Source organism: Bacillus rossius, chromosome 11, assembly GCF_032445375.1.
Source record: "Bacillus rossius redtenbacheri isolate Brsri chromosome 11, Brsri_v3, whole genome shotgun sequence".
In the NCBI taxonomy this organism is placed as follows: domain Eukaryota; kingdom Metazoa; phylum Arthropoda; class Insecta; order Phasmatodea; family Bacillidae; genus Bacillus; species Bacillus rossius.
The window spans coordinates 2,524,883-2,550,392 of NC_086338.1; the positions used below are offsets into that span (position 1 = coordinate 2,524,883).

The window sequence follows — 25,510 nt, forward strand, 5'->3', positions numbered from 1 at the left end:
ATACAATTTAATTTAATACAAAGTGTTACTGTTTGTTAGTTTCACTAATTTATTAATTACTTAATATCTTTGTGTGTACATTATTTATTTTCATAATCCCTTGCTTACATTAGGAATGTGAACAAAAACAAGTATTTTAGGTATTTTTCCTTATTTATATCATTTACCTGAAGCAATTTTATTTTGTGCAAATTTTTAAGAAAAATCTTGAAAAATCCCATATTTTCTTAAGCTCCAGTCAAGTTTATTCAATTTACATTCATTTTTTCATGAATTTAGGAGTGCTTGCCACTAGCCTAACTGACTAGAGTATATTCTCAGGAGTTTTGATTTAGAGCTGAAAATCTCCCTCGGATTTGTCTTTATAAAGATGTTTGTTTAGCAATTATACCTTCTTTTTTTTTCTGATAACAGTAATCTGTGGCTCTGTTTTAAAGTGATACAGTAAACTCCCTATTATCCGCGCATGCTACGAAAAAATACAGCACATATGTAAATCTGTATTTTGTTACAAGTGAGCCAATTGGAACTCTACTGACGAGTGTATTGTGTGCTATATACAGTAAAACGCCACAGGCCTTCTCGGAACTACTCAGTAGGCTGGCATGCATTGCTATTTTTGTCTCTGTCGCACTTTGTTTCTAGTCATATGGTTGCTTTTTAGCGTCTAATGAAGTCTCTGAGTACGTACAGTACTGTATCCTTGTTACGAAGTAAGTATCAAACACTTCTATGTTTACATTACTGAAATGTATTGTATGTTAATTATTCAGTAAACTACTACAATTTTAGCATCATTTAAACATTTTTACTATTCATTGTTTCCCCATTTCGGCTCTTTTGCGGATCATCTGTGATTTTCACTATCCGCGGTGGCCAAACCACTTAATTTCGCGGATAATCGGAAGTGTACTGTATTAAAGAATATGTGCGTGCATGCCTCATGCATCCAACTGGTGTCCTTGTGCAGCGCGAAGCACGTGGTGCCAGCTCGCTTCCGCCCGCCGCGGTGCGTGACCGGCCCGGGGGGCCTCCTGCCCCCCTACTCCAAGAAGCAGGCCCAGGGCCAGGAGTTCCTGTACGTCATCAACAACCAGGACTACTCGGAGTTGTGAGTGTCGCCCTGCTGCCTGTCTGCCCACAGCTCACTGCCAAGGTGGTAGACACCGTACATAGGAAAAAACACCTTGACAACACAGAACATTATGGCATAGCATAACTCCTGCATCCTGCTAATAATATTTTTACTAATCTATATAATATATCATTGATTGCATTGATGTCCTTTTGAAGTAAAGTATAATCATGTTGTGAAGATATTATTCTATAGATTTTCAATTCATCCGCAAATAGGACACCTTAGAAATTTTTTAATATATTTATGTTTATTTGTAATGTTTATTTTTTATATATTTATAAAGTCATCAATAAAGATTTTAAATAATAAAGGTGATAAAATGCCACCTCGAGGAACACCGGAAATTACTTTCTGTAAATCAGAATTAGCATTATTTATGGATACATAAAATTTACTATCATTCAGATAGCTGATAAACCATTTTAGGTATTTATCTGAGAGACCTATATTAGATAATTTAATTTTTCAAGTAATTTTTTATAATTAATTGCATCAAAATAACAAGCATCAACCTGACCTCTAGAAATCAAAATCACCTCTGCATAAATAGGATTAAGAAAAGATGAAAGGTTTGTTCTTTTTGTTTTACTATTACGGAAACCGTGTTGACTATCCTGAGTTTGTTTTTTAAATTGAAGTTAAGATTCTTAAAAATAATTTTATAAAAAACTTTGGCAATGCCATTCAAAATTGAAATCGGTCTGTAATTAGATATATCGAGTTTACTTCCTTTTTTGTGTAAAGGGATAAATTTTTGTGATTTCCCATCTTTGGGTAAACACCATTTTGTATATTTAAATTAAAAATATGACTTAAGTGAGGTACAAGATTTGCACAACCTTTTATAATAAATTTAGGGATCTTAGCATGACCCGTGGACATGAAAGATTTTAGTGTTTTGATACTCCTCAAAACTTGACTATCACTGATATAAAATAATGGGATAGAACAATTAGATATAACAGAAGTTGCAAGTTGGTAAATACATGGTTGCTACAGAAATATAATCTTAGAATTCCCTGACTTTTCTCTGTTTTCCAGAAATTTAAGAGAAAAATTCCCTGACTTTCTTTTGAAGTACATACCATAAATATTAACGTGTATAAATGATTAAATGTAATATAAAAATTTCAAAATGAGGTAAAATAAGGTTTTTTTGTGTGTTATTTTGACGGCAGAATTGCGAATGTGTTTTTTTCCTTCGACATGGCTGGTGAGAGCTCTTCGACCCATATTGCTGAGTTGAATACTTTTGTAGCACAAAGTGCAGTACGCAGAATTTATGTTTTTAGCAGAGGGTTTAATATGCTGAAACTGTGGCTCCTTGAGCCAATTCTCCTTAAAAGTAGTTTTCTTCGACATCTCTAAGCTAAAAAAAAAGTACATATTAATATTTTCAAGTTAGGTTAAAACATTATTGTTTATGAATTCTTAAAAAAATATAACTACACAAATACAAAAATTATTACGAATATATACCTAGGAATATAACGGGCCTACTTAGAGAATTACAATAGCAGCATTACAACATACAATACTCTTACAATCTTACAATGTTAACTAACGATTCTGGGGGAAAAACATGTTCAGGGTAAATATGTAGATGGGTGGTATTTGCGAGAGAAAAAATGTTAAAAATGCGAAAATACTTTTATTCTATGCACTTTAACTTCCTCTTTTCATTAAACCCGGCGGAGATAAGAAATTCCAAATACTTTAGGAGATATCGCAGTTCTTATTTTGCAATACAAGACCTGTGCAATCATTCGACCGGCATTGTTTTATTTTGCCGTGTGTTCGTGAATGCCTAATTAATTAAAATGATCGATTAGGTCAGGTCAGTTACATTATAAATACTTTCAAACTGAGCGAACATTAAAAATAATGTGAATTAATTTTAATGGTTGTTTAGTTTTAAAGTATTTATAATGTAACTAACCTGACCAAACAAACCGGGACAAAGAATGAACAGTAGGAACTCACGTAATTTTTTTTTACTAATTACTTGCGCAACAATATCCAAACAACAAATAAAACATTAAAATTTGAAACGTAAAAACTCACCTAAGTTAGAGGCGGGTACAATTCCTTTGCCATTAGCAGAAAATGATGTTCACCTACGTCGCGAAAAAAAAAAAAAATTCATACCCGGTAAACAAGAAACAATCAATGTTTATGCTGCATGAATGCACAGGTATTGTGATGGAAATTTAAAAATTCGATATCTCCTAAAGTATTTGGAATTTCTTATCTTCGCCTGATTTAATGAAAAGAGGAAGTTAAAGAGCATAGAATAAAAGTATTTTCGGATTTTTAAATTTTTTTTAACAAACATCGCTCAACTATGAAAATTAAAAAATATTTGGAATTTCTTATCTCCGCCAGGTTTAATGAAAAGAGGAAGTTAAAGAACAAATAATTAAAGTATTTTTTGGATTTTTAACATTTTTTTTCCGCAAATACCACCTAACTACATATTTACCAAAAAGGAATTTTAAAAAATAGGAAGAAAAAATGCAAAAACATAACCGCACACAAAAGCCACGTGTTTTCGTATCAGCTTGGTAGTTTTCAAAATGAGAATTGGTATTGCCTCTTTATCAAAATGCACTTTATTTTCTTATGATCGCATCAAAAACTAACTTCACCTAAAACAACAACGCCTTTATATTCACGTAATAAGCTATGAACTCGCCTTATTCCACGTGAAAATAGCCTTCAAAAGATAAACGACGCCATGCCCGTTCTGTAGTTCACCGCATGGAACGGAACATAATACAAAGTCTCAAGGGCAAATTAAAAAGGAGCAAAACATGAACAAATGAAGGCCTGGGTTCGCTAGTGAACAAACGAGTGCCTGGATTGGCCAGAAGTTATGGTGGGTGGTTGTAACAGCCTACTGCAACGGACAATCATAGACCAAGTAAAAAAAAAGTTGCAGTTGCTGTGTGCCTTAAGCAGCAGCTTTTTAGCGGAGTAGTTCGGAAGCGGTACGAGCGCATCAAAACAAAGCTTTGTTTGAATTATACGCAACTTTAAAATTTCCAGAATTCGTAGAATTTTCCCTGACATTTCCCAGAATTCCCTGACCATTTTAATTTCCCTGACATTTCCCGGTTTTCCCGGTTTTCTAGTCCTGTAGCAACCATGTAAATAGTAAGTTGAGTTAGAAGAAATGTAAACAGTGAAAATGTAGGAAGCAAAGGAATTGGAAATACTTAAAAGGATCGTTAGTTACAGTGCCGTTAATCTTTAGAGATAATTGTTGTTCTTAACCATGTCTCATTATTTTAACATAACGCCAAAAGTTTTTAGGATTATGTTTAGTATTATTGTTAATATATTAGATCCAATATTTCTTATCCAGAATAATTAGCTATTTAGATTCCTTAAATTTTTTGAGAGAAAAAATATTAAATTACAACTATTAAATGAGTACACATCCACATTTTTTTGCACTGGTAGCAAACTGCTTGTTTGCTTGTTTTTTGATTATACATAAAACAAAAATTCCTGATCGCATACAGTCCCATCATCTGAAATTTAGCTGTTCTGCTGTTTGCTGTGTATGTGTTGAAATTAAGTTTTACTTATTATATCAAGCCCCTCAATAATTGTAAACTGTTCATGTACACATTTATGAGTCTTAACCTCAGTGTCAATAGTTACATGGAATGATATTCAGCTGCTTTGAATACAATAGAATTAGGTATTTTTATAATTAGAGACGAGAGTCCAGTGTTATCGTTTATATATATTTTTTTTTTATAAATTGTTTTCTTGTACTTATACCACAAAAAAATTACTATAATGTTTGCATGCTGCATTTATAAGATGAATAATTTTTAGTAACTTGGTCTAAAACAGATGCAGTCAGTACAATAAAAATTAATTCGCAAGCATTTGCAGTTAAGAATGGTTACGATATGAGAAGCTTGATCATTCACCATATAATCTTGTCCCTATTCATAACGTAGGTGGCTTGAGAAGTGGACGTGAGTGTGGGTGGTGGGATGCGCAGGCTCATGGCGTACGAGTGCCTGCTGGGAGGGGCCGAGGATCTGCGGGTGCTGGTGTCCAGCGAGCGCGTGCGGGTGTTCACGGTGACGGCGGCCGGGGCGTGCTCCGTGGTGCTGGAGGCGCCCCTGGACAAGCTGCTGCACTGCCGTGCCGTCGCCGGGCCGCGCCACTACATCGAGCTGGCGCGCCGCCTGGAGCCCGCGGGGCACGAGCGCCTGCGACGCCCGCGCGTGCGCTGCGAGTCCCTGCCCCTCGCCCAGTGGGTGCGTCTCCCCCTGTCTCCCCGGCCCGATGCGGTACTAGCCTGGACAGCTAGGCCTCCACCGAACCACGGGTTCTCTGGGTCCCAGTGTGATGTAGGCTCCAGCAGTGCTGAGGACACAGCCAACTGTCTGGTCAGCTGAGTGCGGTACAGGGGCTGAGGCAGCGACTATGCTGGGTTGGTGGCCCCAGCCGCTGGTCTAACACCCTCCCGATTAACACCAGGGAGCGATCCCTCACAGTTCTGTTTTCTTAAAGCTCTGGAATGTTTAAAAGAGAGAACTGGAAGATACTCCCACACTACCCTTCAAGGGCGCATATTGGGAGGGGAACGTGAGAACGCAGGCCGTAAGGTCGGAATACATCTGTCTCCCCAACCCCTGGTCCCCCTTACCGGAGGCGTTCGCAGCCGAACAAAAAATATACAATTGATAAAATTATTAAAACCGTGATTGCACAATAAAAACGTGCCAAGTCCAAGCATAACGGAAATTCAGTGTTGAACACAAACACATCATGTTAGCACTATAATAGTATGAATTGCCTCTGGTGTTTTTCAAATTATTTTGAATATTAGTTTACTGTGATGAATTTTAATATAAAACAGAGATTTAAGAAACTACAAATTCCGGGAAGTAAGAATGAATAAAAAGTTTTGTTTGTTCTGCTAGGTTTGCTACATTAATGATACGTGTTAAGTACAGCGTTGATGTAGCTGACCTAACCAAAACTAGTTATTATTCCACTTATTCGTTAGAAGTCTTTCTTTTGGAAGATTACAAAAATATTAAAATACAATGCTTAAAACATATTAAATGTGGATGTCGATAAGATTTATTTTGTTAATTTTGTCATTTTTAATACCATTTAGGGACTACTTTTACCATTTAACAAAATACAATCTGTACCAGTAAGTTCCTTAATGCATCACATATTTTTAACATTGTGTTATAGTGTAATCCATTTAAATACTCTACCCGAAAAAATAGCTTCTGCCACTACTCGAGCTTGACTGGACTCGGCGGAAAGGTATAAAAAGTGAAATCTGTTTTCCAAATACAGTAGAGCCTCGTTAATCCGGATTTGTCCGGACCGGACCCAGTCCAGATCACTGCAAGTCCGGATTAACTGTAATCAACTTTAAAATACAGTAGAACCCCGATTATCCGCGACCCCATCATCCGATTCGCGGATTAACCGCAATTTATGTCCATCAAGTCCAATTTTTTAGTTACATGTAACCAATGATTCAATATGTATGTAAATGTTAAAATACTTTGCAAAATGTATGTTGGGCAAAGTACTTAGACTCAGTCATGTTTATATACACAGAAAGTTTAAAAAATACTAGTATATACATATGTATGTACATACTATTTTTGTGTTCCATGTTACGTGAATAGATTATACACTGGTGCGCGATTCCATGTCCGCATGACCGGACTGTACACTCCCGCGCGCAGCACGGCGCCGTGTCACAGAGATTACCCGGCGCAAGGAGACAATCCATTAGTGTACGTTGTTGAAGCGTGAAGGTGGTGATAATTTTATGTATTGTAACAGTGATCTGCATTCCGACGGTTTATACCGTAGTATTGTGCGGAAGTTTTTAGCGTAACATTTCATCATGTCATCAAATGAACAGAAAAGAAAGCGAGTGGTACTGTTAATCGACAGCAAAACAAAAATTTAGTGATGGGTCGAGACTCGAAAAATCGAGCGAGTTGAGTCGAGCCGGCGAAAATGAACTCGACTCGAAAACCGAGTTGATTAAGATCGTGTCCTCGATTCTCGTCAAAGTTTAGTTTTTGGCTCGACCATAATGTGGCACAATTTCCAATCGTGAAGGTACTTATCCGAAACCATGCACTTTAAAATAAAATAAAATGTATTATTTAGGCCGGGTTTATAGAAAACGCAAGAACGCAGAAACGCAAGAAACGCAACTACGGTTAAAGTCCAACCTTAACTCTTCTACCAGCACGTTTGTAAAAAACGCAAGACACGCAATAACGCAAGAATGCAACGCAGAAGTTGTTCAACTTTCTACTTCTTGCGTTTTCTCCTTGCGTTTCGGCCTTCTATACGGGTTGCTTTAGTATGTGAAAAACTGAAACTGTCATGTAATGCATATAGAAGGCTCTGCGATTGTAATCGTTACGCTTGTGTTTATTTATGTTTTGGGCTGGCATTCTTCTAGTGAATACAGCGCAATGGAGGAAGCTGATGAATTTCTTGTTCAGCTTATCCAAAATTTTCCCTGCCTGTACGATAGGTACAACAAAATTTTCAAAAATAATCATGACTTATTCCTGAAATTTTATTTTTTGACGTTAGCGATGGCCGGCGTCCTTGCGTTTTTTATAAACGACTGAATTTCTTGCGGTTGTCGCGTCCTGCGTTCTTGCGTTTCTGCGTTCTTGCGTTTTCTATAAACCCGGCCTTAGGCCTACCTAGTGGAAAACTTCTGATCCAACACTGAAAACCTTGAAAATGGAGTCGGAAGATTATTTATTTTTAATCGTGTATAACCGCAAACAGTGTATCCCATCCTTCAGTATGCACTTAAAATTTATAACTGCAACAAAATACTGTTATTTAACTATAACGGAATTTAAAAATGTTCTCTAGATTCAGTCATGAACAAGACCACATTAATATTTGGGCAGCTTTGGAAGTAAATAATATTTACTACTAAACATTAGGTAGCCGCCATTTTAACTCCGGGCCATTATCCTACGTAAGTCATCATACAGCCAGGGAATGTTGCCACTTTGACAAATCGATATCAACAATAATTGAAATCGTCAACCACTTTTCCATGGCCGAACGGAAAATTGAGGCTGTTGAAGTTTATTTTTAAATTTGAAAGTAATGTTTGCGTCGCCGGCGTTGTATTAACCATAAACTAGTGATGCTCTAAATGGTTATTTTTCTGTAACAGTTATTTCCATAACAGTTCTTGGTGAATAACAGGATATTTAAACTGTTATTGGATAACTGTTATTTGAGAATTCTGGTAAAAGTCATATTAACCGTCAATTCTGTTATAACAAGACCACTATATTGTAACATAAGCCCAAAAAATATGCTAGGTTGAATATTTATAGTATAATTAATTTATTTTGGTTACAAATTTAAATTATGAAAGGTTTTTAAAATCATATCGTATGAAAGCAACAAAACTTTAAAATTAGGTATCTACTAAGCATTTTTTTAAAAACAATATCCAATATGCAGTTTTTATCAGAGAACAAATAGGAAATTTGTTTCATCGACCAGCCTGCATTGTAATTCAAAAAAAGTTAAATTTTCAGCTATACAGTATATTGATTGCAAGAACTGTCCAGAACTGGGTATAATAAACAGTTCCCAAGAACTCCACTCCTAAACTGTTATTGAATAACGAGAACTGTGGAAACACTGGTATCGCCAGATTCGTTTCTTCAGAATTTGAGAATGGATAGTATGTAACGATCACAAGAACTGCGAAAAACGTATCCCAAAAAAGACTTTATCAAGAATTCGTTAGAGTGAACAAGTATGGATTACTAGATGTGGGATAGTAAGTTAATAATTTAAAAACTCTGTTTCATTTGTTAAATTTTCCAATCATTACTTTAAATAAGATAAACAAAAGTCTTCCCAGGTCTTTAGTTAATGAAATGTACATATGGCGACACCTAGCCTCTGTACAGGAATTGAAGTTATAGTATTTTATTTGCTCGCTAGATCGGGCGTGTGCGCTACTGTAGCAGTCTAGAAATCGATTCTTTCGTTCTTGATAACACAGAAACGTAACTTAACCTTTTATTGTTTCATAACCGTTTATAACGGTTATCGTAAATAACGCTCATCTTAACTAAGTACATAAATTTTATTTAAAATTTGAAGTTTATCATAAAAAAGGAATATTTACAAAATATTATACAATATACATTTTCTTACTTATAAATAATATATATAATATAGGCCCCAATAAACAGTTAGCAATTTGTTCCAAGTAGTTTATACCAAGTATTTTATAGTCACCTTAAAAAATAAAACACAAAATTGATATACATAAATAATAATTAATTGGTTCGTACATTATTAGGCTGTTAAATTATTAACTCAAATCGGGACACAAATATCAACAAAGTGCTAAACTGTTATTCAAGAACTGGGAACAGTATACAGAACAGGAATGATGTTAGAACAAGGAGCTGAGTTCTTTCCAGTGCCGATAGGTTGTGTGCTCGGCTGCTTGATGTTCTCCATCAGCTTTTACTGATCGTTCCTGGTAACTGTTATGATAATCGATGAGAACAATAACGTAACTGTTATTATTTGATAACGGTTAAAATATAACAGCTACGTTAAATAACGCTCATCCCTACCATAAACGGTTAGTTATTAGTGGAATGGATATGTTTGTACGGCCTGGGACATCACAAAGTGACGAATAGAAATCAAGAGCAGAGATTTGGAATTTTTTGAAAAATTTGATCATCAGACAGCTATGTGCAAGTGCTGCAAAAAAATTTACAAGACTCAGTCATCATCAAATTCACGTCTGATTCGTCACTTGGATGTGCATTTTCACTTAAAGCGTTAGTATGAAGGTTAAAAAAAATACAAAAAATCAAAATGTGTAGGGCAACCTTCAATAATTCAAAGTTTCCATATTTAATTACATATATTATATTGAGAAATATTTAACTTATATTTATTTCGCTCATCATTCTGCCACTTGAACCTCGCTAAGTTTGACTCATTTCGACATTTCCATGAGTTCGACTCAAAGACAAATTTCTATGAGTTCGACTTGAGCTCGACTCGAAGATAAATTTCTTTGTTTAACTCGAACTCGACTCGATGCTGAAATAGGGTGACTCGACCCATCACTACAAAAATTATAGAAAGATTTCAGAGTGGAGAAACGATTGCAAAACTTGCGATTGAGTTTGATGTCGGTAACACAACAGTGCGCGACGTCATAAAAAATCGCGAAAAAAATCATTCAGTTTGCTTCACAGGCTGACACTGAAGTGTGTGTGTTGTAACTAGTGCTTGGCACGCAAGATAAATTCAGTCTATCACTTGCTGACGCGGTGCAATGATACGATGGTGTTCGTTTATTTCAAAACTCAGATAAGAGTGAACGGAGAATAGATATAACGACCCCTCATGGTTCCCGAGAATAGGATCGTTATAGAGAGGTTGTCGTTATAAAATTTCCGACACAACTGCAACCCTATGTCCAGGGTTCGTACGGTCCTTAGAAGTCCTTAAAAAGTCCTTATTTTTGAATACTGTTTTTAAGGGCCCTTAAAAGTGCTTACTTTTTTACGTTTGTCGTGTTGACTTTAGAAGTTACTTTTTCCTTTGTTACGCATTGGATGTTACGTAACGGTAGTACGACTATGTTTTTATGGTACAAATATTGGGCCGAATAGCTTAGTAAATGTCGTACGATGTACCAGAATACTTTTGTTAGTTCACAAAATATACCGGAATTATCGGTTTACCGGCTTATAGTGCTCATAACTACTGAACAGAGCGCGCTGTAGTAGCTGTATTAGTGTTTTGGCGCGTAAATGCAGAAGTTTCGTTGTTTTGACTTGGTGTGATTGTTTTTTCTTGTGAGAAAGGTTATCTGCTAGTGAATTTATCTTGACCGTGATGCCGGGGAAGTGTGTCTTTAACATACTTTGGCTCGAAAAAGAGCAGTACAAAAAGTGGCTTTCCCGTGACCCAGACAAGCACAAGGCAAGATGCCGATTGTGCTGTAAAGTTTTCGATATAGGGAATATGGGCGAATCGGCTTTGAAAGCACACATGGCAGGTGAGACGCGTGTATTTTTATAGGTTTTTCATGAAAATTTTTTGGTTGTCTTACATTTTTGTATGTCTACATAAGTTAAATTGTTTCATGTATAAATAATTAAAAACGAAAATATGAATTTGTGAATGGTATTGGAAGTTGTTGGATTTGTGTGCGGTGGGATTATTTTCACCCAATGCATAACGAAGTACATTAATAAGGTTAACATTTTATTTGAAAACAATGTAGTTGGTATTGAATGTTTTTTGTTGTATTAATATGTCTGTTATAAATGTAAAATAACTTATGTATTTTCGAAAAATTTTTTTATTAGGGTCGAAGCACTCTTCATTAGTTGAAGAGAAAACCAAGACCGTTGCGATAAAAGAGTTTTTCAGTCCAATGAACTTACCTAATCAAACTTCTTCAACCTCAAATGCTGCAGGTGTATGCAAGCCAGCTACAGAAGCAAGTGGTAGTTTGAATTTGTTTACCACTGGGAAAGACGTTCTGGATGCAGAAATTTTGTGGACTTTAAAGTGTATTTGTAATAACTATTCGTACAAGTCTTGTGTGGATTCATCTCAACTTTTTGCTAGAATGTTTCCAGACAGTTTAGTCGCACGACAGTTCTCTTGCGGTGAAAAGAAAGTGGCATATTTGTGTCATTTTGGTTTGGCTCCCCATTTCCAGACACTTTTATTCAAATCTTTTCAGGACACTAGTCACTATGTCTTGCTGTTTGACGAAACACTGAATAAAAGCACCCAGCAAAAACAAATGGACATCCATATTAGATTCTGGCATACTGACAATTCAGTGAGAACACGTTATGTTACTTCAGCTTTCATTGGTCATGCCACAGCTGATGATTTACTGAAAGCGTTTTACAAATGTACAGAGAAGCTTGATTTATCAAAATTGATTCAGGAATCAATGGATGGACCATCAGTTAATTGGAAGTTTTTCAAACTGTTGCAGGAAAAAATGAGAAAAGAGTTTAATTTTGAGTGCATTGATGTTGGTTCTTGTGGGCTTCACACTTTGAATAATTCATTCAAAAAGGGCGAATCTGCAACAGAGTGGGGTATTTCATCTGTTCTGACATCTCTTTACTCTTTGTTCAAAGATGCCCCAGCACGAAGGGATGACTTTGAAAAATTATCCACAACACATAAAATGCCAGTCAAATTTTGCAGCTGCCGCTGGTTGGAAAATGTTCCATCAGCTGAACGGGCATTAGAAGTTTGGAATGATGTAACAGAGTATGTGGGAAAAGTTGAAAAAGGTGTACTTTCAAAAGTGACATGCAAGTCCTTCGGTGTTGTCGCTGGAGCAACACAAGATAACCTGATGACTGTGAAGCTCAATTTTTTTCTCTCCGTGGCAAAAGTTCTAAAGCCATTTTTGGAAAAATACCAGAGTGACAAACCATTGTTACCCTTCTTCGCACAGGATGTTCTTCAACATGTAAAAAAGTGTGTTCAACTGTACAAAGTCTTGAAACCTGCTCATTTTGATCGTATTTCTAGTGTTGAAAAATTGAGCAAGTTTGATTTTTCAAGCAAAAGTTTCCATGCTTCAGCAAGTGATGTTAGTGTAGGGTTTGTTGGAGATAAACTTCTGAAAGAGAAACTCTTTAAACAACAGGTAACTGAAAAGCAAGTAGTGGTTCTAAAGTATGAGTGCCAAAAGTTTGTTTTGACTATGTTGGAGAGTTTGATGGCTAAATGTCCTGTAAATTATTCACTTGTGAGAAATGCAGCCTGTATTGATCCATCGCAAATGGCAAGAGATTCTGCTAGCTGTAGTCGTAAAATGAAGTGTGTTCTTACATATTTTGTACAAAAGAAAGCGATTGCAGCAGAGGATTGTGATGATATTTTAATACAGTTCAATGACTTCCTAGAGAATGTTGTTGGACCATCATCATCAGAGTTCCTGAACTATGATAGGAATGAAGGTCTTGACAGCTTCCTTAGTGGCTATTTTTTAAGAACAGCATATGGAAAGGTATGGAATGTCATTAAAATGTTGCTAATTCTCTCACATGGACAAGCATCAGTGGAAAGAGGTTTTTCCATCAACAAAGCCTTAGAAGTTGAAAATTTGAAGGAATCGTCTTATGTAGCCCGCCGCACTGTACATGACTACATCACTTACTGTGGTACCATACATGACATACCTATTACCAAAGAATTGAGGGCGTCTGCATCATCTGCCCGAATGAAATATATGCAGCATTTGGAGGAGGAACGTGCCAAGAAAATTGCTGCCAGTGCACAGGAGAAGAGAAAGGAAATGTTTGATGAAATTGAAGTTTTGAAAAAGAGGAGGGTTCTTTTGGAGAAGGAAATTGACACATCTGAAACATCAGTTAATAATCTTTCACAAAAAGCAGAAACTTCCAGAAATATTGAACTGTTTATCAAGTGCAATGCTGTTAGGAAAGAAATCTCTGTAAAGAAGCAGGAGCTGAGTGATCTCAAAACTAAAATTAGTGACTTGCAAAATCTGACTAAATAGACCTGGTTTCAAACTAATTTCATATAAAGTACTTGACTATTGATTCACACTAGTGCCGTCTTATCATGGAGCTACGAACACTTTGGTGAAAACTGTTAAATGTGTAAATGTTGTATTATAATTTTTTTACTATCAAGTCGATCAACATATAAGAAAGTTTGTGTTCGCAAAGTATTTTTAAATTGGTAAGTTCAAGGCGTTTGTTTAGGCCTATTTTAAACTGCATGACTATTTATAATTAGTACTTACACCACTTGATTTCTTTGTTATATTAATACATTTTTTGCCAACGTGCAGAATATTCTTGTTTTAAAACTTGTAGATCAATGCTAAAAGGTCCTTAAAAAAACTATAACCAAGTCCTTAGAAGTCCTTAAAAGTCCTTATTTTTTAATGACCTAAGAGAGTACGAACCATGATGTCATAATAGGCCATTTTTGCACCAAGTCCACGTTCAGCAAGCTAAAAAAAAAAAAAAATCTAAAATTTAAAATTCATATAAATAAAGGGGGATAAAAACACCGTGAATTATACAAGACAGCAGAGACACCGTTTCAAAACCATGAAATCAAGTCTTAATGCACTGGTATGAAAAATCTTATCTCGAAAAGAATTTTAAAGGCAGTCGTTCTGTAAAAAAATAACCAGCCCGATGGTGTTACTGACAACAGAGCAATGAGCGAAGTGTGGCAGCGTCGCTTACGAGCGATGAAAAGAATGCGTGACCTTGGCAGCTATCAGCTGTCTTGGGCCCTCGGACTGGCCGGGCGGCTAGCCACACACCTCGGTGCAAAAACGACTCGCGTGCCCACGTCTCCGCACACAAAAGACTTGAAAAACTAGGGCTGTTCCGATACCGATACATGTATCGGTTATTTGCCGATATTAAGGTCATAGCCGATACACAGTAATCGGTAGTAGTATCGGTGCAGATATCGGTAAAGATATTTTATTTGCAATTTCACGTTTAAGCCACAAACAAAGAATTTCTCATGTTTCAGAAACAAATCCCCATACTTAAACAACAAACAACATACAAACAAGATCAGAAGTTTTTTTCAGGTTAGGGTATTGCTTACCTAAAGTAAACAAATACAGATATTTGAAGTTACAGTAATTGAAAGGACTGAAACCAACAGTAATTTAATGGTTCAGTGCATATTAAGCCCATGGAAATGAACGAAAAGGTACATTATCTTTATTTACCAAGACCGACACATAACCTCTCAATCGCGATTCTGTAAATACACAACATACCGTATTTTATCGTGTACGGCCACCTAATTTCCACATGAAAACTTATGATTTGGCTATCTACGCACTTGTTAAAAGAGAAAAAAAATGTTTTCAGGGACAAGAAAATACGTATTCCATCACTGCTGTGGTGGTGTGGCCATTTCTCAAGGGTGTTTAGAAAGACATACCAATACTCCTTGGGATACATACCAGTTTTCAGGGTGTCGTACCAAGATACTCTCGACTTGGGGTTTAGTGTATTCAAGACAAATGAACAACAACTTACGAAGAAATATAGATGATGTACCATAACTACATACAGTACAAACCCAATAGTTATATTAAGATAATTACCATAAAAAGAACTAAAGATTCTTTGTAGATACCATAATTACTACAGAAGCATCATAGCTACCACATTTGCACTATAGTTACCGTAACAACCGAGATGTATATTTACCGTGATGGTAATGTATTTAATTATGACATATTAAAATTAAAGAACATTATTGAAAAAAGAAAGGATGTTAAATTGTGTTATGTTTGTGCCAGTAATTTTACTGTAGGTTTTTTCTTTTTTTTTAAGATTACGGAGCAGCTTATCAGAAAAGGAGCCAGAAACTCACATCAGTTACTTTTCAGGAGCAAAATCAGAATTTGTTAATATGTAAATAAAATAAACACAATTGATTAAAAAATGTCTATCATAATATTACAATTTAACATACACTTTACTTAAAATTTTAACTCTTTGTAAGAAAACAAATAAAAATTGAAAGTATCGGTTTTGGTATCGGCAGATGTATCGGAATCAGTGGTTTTATCGGAGTATCAGAATCGGTATTGGAAATTGAGGTATCGGAACAGCCCTATTAAAAACCACTGCTGGCCAGCACTAAGCAGCCCGCTTCTATGTCAACAACACACACGTATACACAGCATGTGTATATTTATATCTAATCTCCGAATGTTCACAGATGGCTATCTGTGGGCTAATGACTTTTGAGGCAAGCATGACTCGGCTAACTGCGATTTTCGATTATCCGACTCACTCGTCCCCTTCATTAACACGGATAATCAGGGATCTACTGTATATCAAAAACAAGGTTTATAGACTAAAGAAAAAATCTTTATGCTTAAAAATCAACTATGTTTTATTATAAAGTACTTAAGAATTTAAGAAACTATGTACATATATATGTAACTTATATATAAAACATTAATATGTATTTTACATACCTACATGTAATTAAAAATTATAAAACAAAGGTTAAAAACAATTACAATTTACTTGAAAGTCTGTAATATTTTTTTGTTTTAATGAAGATTGCCGTCGTTAAGCCGTGTGATCTCGTAGGCCCCCTCAAAATCGAGTCTGTCAAAAATAATGTAAAAAACTTAATAATGATTTATTTTCCTTTCAAACAGTACCAAGTCATAAAGAATTACCAAAACAAGTACTATGCTACTTATTACAGTCTCGGTATTTGTGCTAAAAGTAAAAATGCGGCGGTGGTTGCTTCTTCGATGTAGTGGTGCGCGCTAAGCTCGTCCGGTCAGGCTGGTGGCAGCGGCGGCGGCATGACGTCATATGGCTTACCTCTCCCTCCCCTGGTGCATTCTTCAAGAATCAACCCTCCCAGTAAAACAGATCATCCTGGGTTTGTCTGACTCGAGCTCTCTCGTGCTCCTCGGGAGTTGAAAGAGGTGGGAGCAAGTTGACCTGAAGGCAAAAAGAGTCGGTAACTTTTAATACACGAAGAAAACTTATTTGTTGTAAAACAATTATGGCGGAAAATATAGCAGACACCGTGAGAAATTTGTTTGGAAATGAAGATTCATCTGAAGATGAAGCTGCTATTGATTTACCATATATTGGACTACAAATTATGAGAGAGCTTGATGAAGGTAAAAAATATAAATATTGCTTTTTGACTTTAAACCGCCTGTGGTATGCATAAGCTAACCTGTATTAGTAAACGATTGCAAATCTTGTGATTGTTAAATAAAGGACGCCAAATAAGTTATATTGAAATGTTTTCCGCTTCAATGTCGTCATCTATTAAAATATTACCGTCATCACCAAATGTAGCTGGATAACATATTGACTCCATCGTCAAAGTCGCGCCAAAACAACCAGCAGACGACTTGCCCTCGCAACTCTTCCTCGAGAGGAGGAGCATCGAGAGCATGACCTGAAAGCAACTTGCCCCCGCGAGTAAAACGACCATCCGCCATACTGTTTCCGGAAAAGGGCGCCCCGAGAGTTGACAGGTCAAAAAGAGACCTCGAGTCAAACAGACCATCCTGTCTCTCACCTTCCCTCCCACTCCAACATTTCCCCCCCTTCATGCGACCTCAACACGTCAACACCCGCCTGCCCTCCTCCCTAGCTCCCACACTGCGTGTGACAAAAGCCAGACTGTATAGTCCATTCCCGGTAAAAATTAATATGTTTAAGGGTCATGCCACAGCCATTTACCGTCAGTAAATTCTGCATAAGTCACTATGATACACTTTGTTTATTAGTCACACAGCAGTATTTATGCTGGGAAATCACAGAATCTTTGAAATGTCTTGAATGGAAAAATTTAGCAGGGCCGAAAAATTATTTATTTTACCGCAAATGAACTATACTCACCCTTCCCTCCTTCCAACATTTCCGTCACCTGACGCATAGCAACGGAGATTAACTTATACAACTGATAGGGGGAAACACAGAAATGCAAGGACTGGAATTCTTACAGCTTGAGTGAGCAGTGTCTGCCTAAGCTACATTATTTTATTTATTTTATTGTTGTGAAAATGTGAAATACATTAATGCACATGAACACATGTCTTTTTTTATTAATTTAAAATTGGATATATTATAAGCTATTATGTAGAAATTTTGAACAGCCTTTTCAATTTATTTGTAACTGACTGTCTCCGCGCTTCCTTCCCATCCTTCTCCCCCACCCCCCTTTGTTAATCACAGCAACCTAGACGCGCCGCGTTATTTCGTCACCATGCAAAAATGGCCTGATACCCATGTAACAACCGCACCCTAATTTTTCCAACCCAATTTTTTTAAAAAAAAAAGGTGTGGATGGTACGTGGGTTTATACGGTACCTACATATGTATAGGTTTGCACTTCAGATAGGGGCCTTACAATCGCAGGCAAACTTTTTTCTAATTTTAACATTTTGTAATTTTTGGGGGGGGGGGGGGGGGGGGGGGCCTTAGATTCACGGGGACCTTATATTCGAGTAAATACGGTACTATGCCTGTATGAACATCAGTTTTTTAGTTCAAATCAAGTTCTAATTTGAATGTGAATACATTAATTATTCTCTAATATGTATGTTGAATTTGAATGGTAAATATGAGAATTGGAATCCCATAAAAACATTTATTTTATCAGACTACATTTCATCACAACATATACATATTTACTTAATGATACACTCTATGTAGAATTAGAAAATTATTAGCATTCTTAATTTAAAGGTTTTTCATTTTTTTATTATTTATATTTAAATAAACAAATGAGTGCATGAACTCAATACACGTGATAGATGCGAAACTACTTTGGTAATTAGACTCTTTTACGTACATTGTTAAGGGTAAAATGTTAGGGGAGAGAGAAAAAAGACAATTTTCTACAACACACAGTATTAATAGGATTTAAAGAAAGTATTTGAAGGGTTAAAATGAAAACATTACAGCCAAAATATATATCAGTTTATATTTTGTATTTATTTGTATTGATATTACAGCTTTATGGCAACTTAATTGAAATATGAAACGTAAATAAGCAACCGTTCACACTTCGTTTACAATATTTTTAATGTAGCTTATCTAACCTAACCTAACAAAATTATTAATTTGTTAATTATTGGTAAACTACTTAAAATGAAATATTATTTTACACAATTATTAGAAACAAGATAACACATCAGGGGTTTTTTGGCTTTCATTTCTTTTTCAGGTATTTAATAATCCTAAACTTTTTTGTATTAATTATAAATTTGATTAAAATGGAAAAAAAATAATATTTTGCTCTCTTTATATCTGTTCGGCCAGGTACCTATTGTTCGTTTCACAACGATGTTTAACGTAAATGTTGCATTAAAATGTTGCCTTATTTTTATTCTCTTCATGCCCAAAGAAGTTTCACTTGAAAAAAGTCTGTTACATCACTACATATCAGCTAATTAAAATTTTTGTGGAGAAACAAGCTGCTCTTCATTTTTGGGGAGTAAAGACCATTCTACAAGTAATGTTGCTAGCTAGTGAGAAGTGTCTCTGTGGCAGGTATAGGCAAGTTTTTTTTTTTCACCCAGTGTGTATGTGTATGCGTGTGTGCTTGGGTTAAAAGAAGTATACTTTCTCCCCTCCTCCCCATAGCATGACTTTGTTTTAAGACCACGCGGGACAAGATAATTGCCGTAGCTGTCACTGCGCTAGGAGTGTGTGTGGGCCTGTATCCTGTCCTTCATTGTGTATTATCCACTTGAAAAATTTGAAAATTTTCAAGGCTTTATGAGTCTTTGCTGTGAGTATGCGGCCGGGTTTTTTTCACCTATTCTACACAAACTGAACAAAACTAATCACAGAGCTGGCGTGCCATGGTTCTACCCTTTGATCTCCTGAAAATTGTCAACTTTATCACCCACGTTGTGTGATTTTTAGGGAAACGTATTTATCCTTATCAATATGCTAGTAGGTTTAATCTATTTAACAACCTGACAACTCTTTTCACCTTAAAATACGTTAGCTGATAACGTGGGTGTAGTAGTAATGGTTCCAAATTATTGTGTTAAATCCTGCTTTACTGTATTCACAATTAAGTCCGTTTATTCATAAATATAGCATATTAATAAACAAATATCATGCTTAAATGTTTCCTAACAATTAATTCACCTAAACTCTTTATTGTGGCTGATACATGATGCTCTTTTATGATAATAATTTGTAATAAGCATTTATAACCACTCGGAACAATAATAATAAATCTACAAGTAACTGTGTATTTGAAAAGAAAAATGTACCGATGCTGTAATGTAAATATCAGTTAAAATAGTTTAAAAAAATTCATTCTATTTAATTCATTAATTTGGTCAATTTTTCATTCAAAATATGTTAACATCATCAAGTTGAAAATATATTAAAAGAAATCATATGCGTTTTGTGTTAAATTTTTGATTTCAAATTAGTGATGGCCCGATATTCGATATTCAATATCAGAGATCGGTAATATCGGCACATTTTTCAATATCGGACATCTGTAAATACTTGCGATATTTTGATAACCATCTGTGGACATTCGGAGATTACATATATACACATGCTTTGTGTGCGTGTGCGTTGTTGACATAGAAGCGGACTGCTTAGTGCTGGGCAGCAGTGGTTTTTAAGCCTTTCGTGTGCGGAGATGTGGGCACGCGAGTCTTTGCACCGAGGTGTGTGGCTAGCCGCCCGGCCAGTCCGAGGGCCCAAGAAAGTTGATAGCTGCCCAGGTCACGCATTCTTTTCACGCTGCCACACTTTGCTCATTGCTCTGTTGTCAGTAACACCATCGGGCTGGTTATTGTTTTACAGAACGACTGCCGTTAAAGTTCTTTTCAAGATAAGATTTTTTCATACCAGTGCATTGAGACTTGATTTCATGGTTTCGAAACGGTGTCTCTGTCTCGTATAATTCATGGTGTTTTTATCCCCCTTTATTTATATGAATTTTAAATGTTAATTTTTATTTTATTTTTAGCTTGCTGAACGTGGACTTAGCGCAAAAACGGCCTATTATGACATAGGGTTGCAGATGGATCGGAAATCTTATAACGACCACCTCTCTGTAACGACCCTTATCTCGGGAACTGGGAGGGGTCATTATATTTATTCTCAGTTCACTCTTAGCTAAGTTTTGAAATAAACAAACACCGTCATATCACTGCGCCACGTCAGCAAGTGATAGGCTGAATTCATCTTGCGTGCCGAGCACCAGTTGCAACACACACACTTCAGTGTCAGCCTGTGAAGCAAAATGAATGATTTTTTTCGCGATTTTTTACGATGTCGCGCACTGTTGTGATACCAACATCAAACTCAGTCGCAAGTTTTGCAATCGTTTCTCCACTCTGAAATTTTTCTATAATTTTTGTTTTGCTGTCGATTGACAGTACCACTCGCTTTCTTTTCTGTTCATTTGATGACATGATGAAATTTTGCGCTAAACACTTCCGCACAACACTACGGTATAAACCGTCGGAATGCAGATCACTGTTACAATACATAAAATTATCACCACCTTCACGCTTCAACAACGTACACTAATGGATTGTCTCCTTGCGCCGGGTAATCTCTGTGACACGGCGCCGTGCTGCGCGCGGGAGTGTACAGTCCGGTCATGCGGACATGGAATCGTGCACCAGTGTATAATCTATTCACGTAACATGGAACACAAAAATAGTATGTACATACATATGTATATACTAGTATTTTTTAAACTTTCTGTGTATATAAACATGACTGAGTCTAAGTACTTTGCCCAACATACATTTTGCAAAGTATTTTAACATTTACATACATATTGAATCATTGGTTATATGTAACTAAAAAATTGGACTTGATGGGCATAAATCGCGGTTAATCCGCGAATCGGATGATCGAGTCGCGGATGATCGGGGTTCTACTGTATTTAAATTACTTTTCACATATTTTTAACGTGTTTTCGCACCAATAAATGGAGTGATACACTTGAACAATGGTCACAAAATTTCCTAATTGAAGACCTTCCTTTCTAGCGTGTCATTTACCGTGATTAAATTTTACAAAGGGTACAAAAGTTTTATGTTTTTCGGACGGTATTTTTCGTAGATTACAGTTGAAACACTGGACTAAGTACATGCAGTGACTCGTGAAGTCATGATTCATACATTATAAGCAAATACACTAGAGACTTATACCGGGCAGCTACAAGAGTATTGTGTGAAAACGTGGCATTGTTTTCACCTCAGTCCAATACATGGCAGACGGCATGCCTCTTGCCGCTAGGTTATTTTTCACACTCCCGCCTGTGTTGTTAGTATAGAACTATAGAGCTGTCCGGGTTATAAGCATTATTGTTTCTGCAGGTGCAATTTGTACCAAAAAAATGAATCGCCTTTCACCTGAACACATTCAAATGCTAACATTTCTCCACAAAAATCTGAAATTTGTTTCCTTGTAGTTGCAATATGTTTTTTGCATACTGTAGTTAATACCTTCACCAGAATATTGCTTTATCTGGCCTTGAAAATCAATTTAATTTTTTAAGACCTTGAATTTAGAGAGCTTATTTGTAAGCCATTATGATAATTTCATTATTAGCTTTCATTTAATGTGAATTTACAATATTTTACAATTAATAAAAATAATATACATTCACATAAGTATGTCTTATTAATAGGGGTATGCAAAATTCGCATTTGCGATAAAACTATTTTTACGCAAATTTTGACATTTTAAAGCGAATAATCACGAATTTGCAATAAAATCATTTTTACGTGAATTTTAACAGTTTAAAACGAATAAACCCGATATCCACAGTATAGGTTACTATTTTTACGCGAATCTTAACGTTTGAAAACAAATAAACCCGATATCCATAACTATTTGATTAAACTATGCTAAAAATACGTACTTCTGACGAAATCCGTAACGTAGGCCTAACCTAGTGCAGAATTAGTAAATCAACATAATTCAACTAGAGTACGATCCACTGCTTCCTCTCACACGCGTACATGTGAAGATGTTTTTAGTATTTATGGTAATAAAAACGGTGTAAACATGTACAGAGGCGAAATTGAATGTTTTGAATAACTTGAACGATGTAAGCAAAGACGTGAGTATAGTTTGATACACTTGTACAGAAAACATCAAACAAATACGCAGTAGCTACACAACACGTCGTTACTCGCTGAGCTCACACAATGATGCAATCAGCAGCAGCAGTGCAGCCGGTAGGCTGCGCGCGCAGTCACGCTCACGCACACTCACACGAAGTCACAACAAAACAAAGCTGTTTACGGCCGTGCCCGCGCGTGGTTGAATACGACAAACTTATAAAACGGTATGAATTGAACTTGCATGGCGTGGTAGTTGTGCTCTAATACTTACGTGGCGTAGGCCTACATACTTATCCGAAGTAATAAATATTTTAAGCAAAAATGTGTTAATTTACCGTAATTACTTTTGTTGACAAAAATGCCGAAACCTGTAGTGACTGCCAAACAACGGGCCGATTTGTATGCAAGCGATGAAAAAACCATTTTCTGTCGTTTTTGTAATGTGTCTGTGACATGGGACCGCAAAGACTCGTGTGCGAAGCATATTGGCAGTGAAAAACATAAGAAACGGACAACAGAAAGTTCAATAACTTAGTGAGCGTAGCCTACTTACTGTGTTATTTTTAATTGATATTCATTTATTTTAAGTTAACTTTCATTATAAATATTGTTTGCTGTGGTGGTTAAGTGTTGTAATAATTTTGAAGCAGTAAGTTACAGTAAGCAGTTTGCCAATGGTTTGATGTGAACAATTCAGTGAGTACAGTAAGTATTTAAATAAGAATTGAGAAATGACTTCATACTTCTCCAAATACTGTACATTAAATTTTAATTATACCTCTTTAAATGTCATCTTTTTTAATATTAAGTACTTAGTATTTGGTGTGTATTAAGTGTTAAAACAATTTTCACGACACTTGAGATATGAAATTGGTATTACCTACTGTTATCCATTTTGGTAGTCAAAATAACCTCCCTTTCAGAGAAAAATAATACCGATTTTCCAGAAAAATAACCTCGAATTCTGTGAACAAATAAACATGAAAAGTGCATACCCCTACTTATTAATATTTAACATTTTTCATTATTGTCTCTAACAATACTCCAGAACCACAATTTTATAGAATCGGTGTTAGAAATTAGATAGGTCTATTGTCGGAATATCAGGTATCGGGTATCGGATCGATAAATTTGTAAATATCGGAATCGGTATCGGTATCGGGTTTTTGGATATCGGGCCATCACTATTTCATATGCTGATTATTTTGTGCTTTCAGTTTTAATTTGGTGCCTCATGGTGTGTTGACAAGCTTTCCGGTGTTATTTTTGTTTTAAATTATCCCTGTTTATCATTTCTATAATAATATTGTTTGAGATTAAGTTAGCACTGATTTTCTGATTCACCTAGCTCTGGTACACAGCATAGGATGTGGGATGTATATTGTAGGCTGTTGTGGCCACAGTGCCAGGCGCTTGTTAACTGTCACAGGATTGGAATGAGTTGGTGCAGTGGTTATATATTGGACTCACATTCCACAGGCCCCAGGTTCAGATCCTGGTCTGGCGATCCTTATTTTGGCTTTCCCCGGTTTCTAAAATCACACCAGACAAATGCTGAGAAGATTCCTTGCTGCAGGCCATGGCCTGTTTCTTCCTGGTTTTCTCCAACTGTGTTGTTAAGTTTGTCCGTTTGAAATTACATCGCTATTGGCTATTTGTTAGGCCCTAATTGAATAAAAAGCAACCCAGAACTCATTTAAAGATATTGTTAAGGTATTGTAAAAAAAAAGTAGGATGAATCTTTGTTTCCCAAAGTATAAATATATTTTATTAATTTAACCTTAGTAAGTAAAATCATGATTAAAATAGAATATTTTAAAAAATCTGATAATAAAACTGGAAACATAATCATTCATATTTTAAGAACTGATCAATATGGAAAACAAATAGAAAAGAAACCATGTTTTATTCAAAGATGTAATGCATAGGGAATATTGGGGAACTACCATTATTAAACCTTAATACATTTATTAAAAGTCAATATTTGTAAGATATTATAAAAATTTAAAAAGGTTTTTGTTAGCAAACTTAACATTTCTAATACAGTACAACCCCGATTATCCGCGACTCGATCATCCGATTCGCGGATTAACCACAATTTATGTCCATCAAGTCCAATTTTTTAGTTACATATAACCAATGATTCAATATGTATGTAAATGTTAAAATACTTTGCAAAATATATGTTGGGCAAAGTACTTTGACTCAGTCATGTTTATTTACACAGAAAGTTTAAAAAATACTAGTACATACATATGTATGTACATACTATTTTTGTGTTCCATGTTACGTGAATAGATTATACACTGGTGCGCTATTCCATGTCCGCATGACCGGACTGTACACTCCCGCACGCAGCACGGCGCCGTGCCACAGAGATTACCCGGCGCATGGAGACAATCCATTAGTGTACGTTGTTGAAGCGTGAAGGTGGTGATAATTTTATGTATTGTAACATTGATCTGCATTCCGACGGATTATACCGTAGTGTTGTGCGGAAGTGTTGAGCATAACATTTCATCATGTCATCAAATGAACAGAAAAGAAAGCGAGTGGTACTGTCAATCGACAGCAAAACAAAAATTATTGAAAGATATCTGAGTGGAGAAACGATTGCAAAACTTGCGTCTGAGTTTGATGTCGGTAACACAACA

The 25,510-nt window shown here is 35.9% G+C and overlaps 1 protein-coding gene across 1 annotated transcript in view; it reads left to right on the forward strand.

The window, feature by feature from the left end:
• The window catches only part of LOC134536562 (intermembrane lipid transfer protein Vps13D), a 416,290-nt gene that overhangs the window by 383,286 nt on the left and 7,494 nt on the right, over positions 1 to 25,510 (forward strand). Inside the window, exons 64-65 of the mRNA XM_063376313.1 lie at positions 971 to 1,111; positions 5,160 to 5,421. Of these exons, the coding sequence (XP_063232383.1) occupies positions 971 to 1,111; positions 5,160 to 5,421 (403 nt within the window). The remainder of the gene's footprint in view (positions 1 to 970; positions 1,112 to 5,159; positions 5,422 to 25,510) is intronic.